Source organism: Malania oleifera, chromosome 1, assembly GCF_029873635.1.
Source record: "Malania oleifera isolate guangnan ecotype guangnan chromosome 1, ASM2987363v1, whole genome shotgun sequence".
NCBI lineage: Eukaryota > Viridiplantae > Streptophyta > Magnoliopsida > Santalales > Ximeniaceae > Malania > Malania oleifera.
The window spans coordinates 142019895-142025449 of NC_080417.1; the positions used below are offsets into that span (position 1 = coordinate 142019895).

The window sequence follows — 5555 nt, forward strand, 5'->3', positions numbered from 1 at the left end:
ACAACATCCAGAATAAAAATCCCTGACGAAGGCAAGTGAATACATTTCTCTCCTCCCCATTTAACCGAGGTCACACTGTCAACTCCTAACACCTAGCTTTATTTTATGGTGATTCATATTTTTCGTTTGCGTTTTTCATAAAATTCATCGAAAGTTACGTGTCCTCCATACGTGGAGTCAATTAAGGTCCTGTGTTTCTGCCTCAAACAAAACAGGTAACCATATTTTGTCAGAAACTAACTAGATGCTTGGCAAGCAAATAGCCTCAAGAAAGAGCTAGGAATCAATGGGATTCCTTTATTTTCTGTTTATGAGCACTGAATTACTGTGTCTCCTCTCCAAATTCTCCAATGCAGCAGATACAATTAGTCCATCCCAATCTTTGAGAGATAGCGAGACTTTGGTTTCCATGGAAGGAAGCTTTGAACTGGGTTTCTTTAGTCCAGGTAATTCCCAGAAACGTTACCTAGGAATTTGGTACAAGAACATCCCACTTAGAACAGTTGTTTGGGTTGCAAATGGAGGCAAGCCGATCAATAACTCTTCTGGTGTCTTGATGATTAACAGCATAGGCACACTTGTCCTGCTCAATCAGATAAATGGGAGCGCTGTTTGGTCATCAAACTCGTCAAAAAAGGCTAAGAATCCAGTAGTGCAGCTCTTGGATTCTGGAAATCTTGTCCTGAGAGATGCAAAGGACAATGACCCGGAAAGTTATTTGTGGCAAAGCTTTGACTATCCATCCAATACTTTGTTACCAGGGATGAAGCTTGGGTGGGACTTAAAAAGAGGTGTTAATCGGCGTCTATCTGCATGGAAGAGCCCCGATGACCCTTCTCCTGGAGAGTTTTTTTATGAATTGGAGCTTCATAACTACCCAGAGCTAGTTATATGGTTAGGCTCCAGCAAGTACTATCGATCTGGGCCGTGGAATGGCCTTCATTTCAGTGGTGGACCTGACCTGATTCCGAACCCAGTTTATGATTACAACTTTATCTCCACAACTGATGAGATTTACTATATATACCAGCTCAAAGTTAAATCTTTGATTTCAATGATTGTGTTGAATCAAACCAATTATTCACGACAGCGTTATGTATGGATCCAAGCACAGCAAACATGGCAGGCATATTCATCAGTGCCCAGAGACTACTGTGACAGATACGGCCTATGCGGCGCCAATGGACTTTGTGACTTCAGTCAGTCGCCTGTTTGTCAATGCTTGAAAGGTTTCAAGCCTAAGTCACCCAAAAAATGGAACTTAATGGACTGGTCACAAGGATGTGCTCGAAATGAGCCATTGAACTGTGGAAATAAAGATGGCTTTGCCAAATTTGGTGGGTTGAAATTGCCAGATACTAATCATACTTGGATGAACACGAGTATGAATCTTAAGGAATGCAAGGCCAAATGCTTGATGAATTGTTCATGTACTGCGTATGCAAATACAGATATTAGAGGACAAGGTAGTGGTTGCGTCATGTGGTTTGGCGATCTAGTTGATATTCGACTGTTTTCAGTTGGAGGCCAGGAAATCTATATTCGAATGTCTGATTCAGAATTAGGTAAGGATCACTTTAGTTTTAGTTGTGCCTTTATGCACATTTGGATGTGAGGTAGAAGTAGTCAATGCATTTCACTTTCTCTCTTTTCTCTCTCTGTGTTATTTCCCCGCTGCATCATACGTTCTACTTTGCTTTGCATGATCTATCGACGTTGTTTTGGGCATATCTACATCCAGTTCATTGCCATTGTAGCTACAATTTAACAATAATTTGCTTTTCTATTTTAATTTTAACCATGAAGGGTCGAGAACCGGGCCTATGATGAAGAAAGCAGTCATAGTGGTAGCTGCCGTTGCCATTGTTTCTGGGATGCTGATAACAAGCTACTACATTTGCAAAAGAAGGACAAAGTTGAAAGGTAAATTACTGATTTATCCCACCTTCATCAAATTTTCAACAAAGGAGAAAATTGTAATGGAGCCTCAGTTGAATTTTCCCTGAAAGGCACTATTGCTATTATCGGAATCCTCTGCCAGGTGAAAATTTTGCATATTGGATTAAAAAAGGAAATTTTCAGTTCAAACAAATAACAATTGAACCCATAGAAAACTAAGCTCACTTCCCATTTTTATGTTTTATAAACTTCTTGTCAATGACCAGAAAAATACTGGAAAACTGGTTTAATTTCTAAAACTGAACTGTTTTGTGATGCTATTTTGGGTACAAAATGGAAGTCTTAGATGAAATAGAAAATAGGAAAAATAAAAATAAAATTAGAGCTTTCAAACTGAAATATTGCAACTGCTCTCATTTACTCAAATTTGGCATTGATTCTTTGGTAGCACTGACAAATATGATAAGGTCTGACCAACTGATTTGCTTGAATTAGGGGTAGCTTCTTTGCATTGATAGCCCCCAGTTTTGACACAATTATTTTCTTCGATTTTTTAAATTTCTCATACAATGTATGTGTGTGCATATGGATGCTCGTGTATATGTTAATTAGTAATGATGTGTCCTCACTTGTATGTAAGACTGATTCCTTTGAGGCAAACACATAAACACAAGAGTAGAAGGTAAAATAAGGAAAATGCAAGGGTTAGATCAAATGGTAAATAGGAAAAATACTAAGATTGGTCCCTATAAGGGAAAAATGAAGTCAACTCAGCTTCTCCAAGCATAGTACTTTCTTACTCATTGGAATTCACTATTTTTGTTATTTTCTCATATAGCAATTTTTAGTCGGTATTCTCCTATTAATCGTTTATTTACATATGTGTTTAGTTGGGAAATTTTGATCATTTTGCATTCTTGCAATATATATATATATATATATATATATATGAATTTGTGTTGATTTTGAGATTGTGGAATTGATTTTAAAGATTACGAATGCACAAGCCCCCTTTCTTGTTTCACTATAACTGAAATCATGCCTCCACTTAATATTTCAGAAAAAGTTGTGAACGAGAGAATAGAGGAACCCATCAATGAAGGACAGGAAGAAGACTTTGAACTGCCATCGTTCAAAATAGCTACAATAGCTAACGCCACTAATAACTTTTCAGATAAGCTTGGGGAAGGAGGCTTCGGGCCAGTGTATAAGGTATATGTGCAACATGCCTACTATTTTGACCTTGAGAAATAAAAACTAGTAATTTGTGCAGAACATATCAAAGTTCTTTTATGGGTGGTTTTATTCAGGGAACACTACCGGATGGACAAGAAATTGCCGTAAAGAGGCTGTCAGTGAATTCTGGACAAGGAATAATTGAGTTAAAAAATGAAGTAACATTGATCGCAAAACTTCAACACCGAAATCTAGTGAAGCTTCTTGGTTGTTGCATTGAAAGAGAAGAAAGGATGTTGATTTATGAATACATGCCTAACAAAAGTTTGGACTTCTTTATTTTTGGTATGACTCCCAAAAAACATAGAAAATTTAGTCTGATTAATCTATCTAATTATCATTTATAGGATTTAACACAAGACTTCTTCTTCCTCTCCTCCCCCCCCCCCCCCCCCCTTCTTATTGGAGCTCAAGTATGACATTGGATTGACTTGAATGTGAAACTTGGCAGATCAAACAAGAGAAAAACTATTAGAATGGTCTAAGCGTTTACACATTATCTGTGGAGTCGCTCGAGGTCTTCTTTACCTTCATCAAGATTCCAGATTGAGGATAATACATCGAGATCTCAAAGCAAGTAATGTTTTACTCGATAATGAGATGAACCCAAAAATTTCAGATTTTGGCATAGCCAGATCTTTCGGTAGCGATCAGACCATAGCAAACACAAAAAGAGTTGTTGGAACGTAGTAAGTATCAAAAGAACTTAGTGACTATTCATAATAATAAATACTCTACTAGTTAGTTCTGCCACTTGTAACATGTTTTGTTTTCAATGATGTTCCACAGTGGATATATGGCACCAGAGTATGCTATTGATGGGTTGTTCTCAATAAAATCCGATGTATTTAGTTTTGGTGTTTTACTGCTAGAGATAGTCAGTGGAAAGAAAAATAGAGGCTTTTATCGCCTAGACTACAGCAATCTTATTGGACATGTAAGTATCATAAACTGTGTTTTTATTATCTTTGCATACTGGATCAACTAATGATGAATTTGCATTGCCATGCTTCAGGCATGGAGATTGTGGAAAGAAGGCACACCTCTTGAATTAGTCAACGAATTATATGATGACTGCTCCTCATCTGAGGTGTTACGATGCATTCATGTTGGTCTCTTATGTGTGCAACAACATCCCGAAGATAGGCCTAACATGTCATCTGTGGTTCTAATGTTGGTTAGTGAGAGCCCGATGCCTCAGCCCAAACAACCGGGTTTCTTAATTGATAGGGATCCATTTGAAGAAGCAACTTCTTTATCCTGCCAGAGTAAATCACGTTCAGCCAATGAGATTTCTATTACAATGTTGGAGGCTCGATAAACAATTCCATAGTGACATGCATGCAATGCCAGCATATTTAGAAAATTGTATCAATGTGTCAATTAGTAAAAAGAGCTCAGTTTTTTCTTTCCCTTTTTTTTTTTTTGGGGGGGGGGGTGGGGAGGGAGGGAGGGTGGTGTTTGGGTGGAATGGGATAAACTAAGCCCCTAACAGGCTGATACTGACACTCTGTAGATATCAGAATTACCATCAATTTTGTATCATATGAAAGTGACTAAACTTTCTAGACTTCAATTCCTTCTCATGGGCTATTTTTGACCAAGCTGGGAAGACCTCTTGTTCACTGAATTCAAATAGCAACCCAAAGGACGCTTCACAGGTTGGGTGGGAATGAATGTAATGTGCTGCAAAGGGTTCTAGTAGCTGATTGATAGTAATAAGGGAGTCTTCATGTTTGGCAGCCCCTCAACGGGAACTCGGAACTCCAGCCTTTCTTGCCAAAAGACAACTTGGTCATATGACAACTTGTTCCAAGAAAATGAACATGTCCAATTGCTGTAGCTTTGTTCCGAATGTGTTAGCACCAATTTGAATACATTGTATTTTGCTATTTAAAGTACTTATAGTCAATAAATTTCTCTGCACAGTGGAAAGTTTTATTAGTTCCGCAATGAAATTTCCAAATGCAATGTCTAATTCATGCAAATTTTTGGTACTCTAGATCAAGTAGTGAAATTTTATAATGTTATTGTAGGTTCTCAAGAGTCTACTATAATGTGAGAAGTTGACGACTCATCTCCTGGTGAGTTTTCTAATGGGAACTTTATATGATCCTTAGGCTCCACATAGTACTACGGGAGTGGCTTGTGGAATTGGCTGAATGGCTGATGCTAAGCTAAATCCATCAAAATATTTTTACTTAAAAACTCATTTCACTTACTAAACCTCGTCCTGGTGCCCAGTGCATCCCATCTTAACTTGCAATGTAGGTATCAAACCCATGAAGATATTAATAGAAGCATTATGAGTGTGCTGGTGAGTCAAATACTTATAGAGGCAATGTGGGTGAAATGAAGAATCTCCAAAGGAGTGTGAGATGTTTTCCCTGAATTCAGTGGTGTAACATATTCTAGCACAG

The 5555-nt window shown here is 37.9% G+C and overlaps 1 protein-coding gene across 1 annotated transcript; it reads left to right on the plus strand.

Annotated features, from left to right (window-relative positions):
- Positions 1–286: 286 nt before the first annotated feature.
- Positions 287–4456, plus strand: LOC131149419 (G-type lectin S-receptor-like serine/threonine-protein kinase At4g27290). The gene is made up of 7 exons (XM_058099850.1): positions 287–1565; positions 1807–1923; positions 2960–3111; positions 3210–3420; positions 3587–3824; positions 3925–4072; positions 4151–4456. The coding sequence occupies exons 1-7, from the start codon at positions 287–289 to the stop codon at positions 4454–4456; spliced, it is 2451 nt and encodes an 816-aa protein (XP_057955833.1).
- The last annotated feature ends 1099 nt before the right edge of the window (positions 4457–5555 follow it).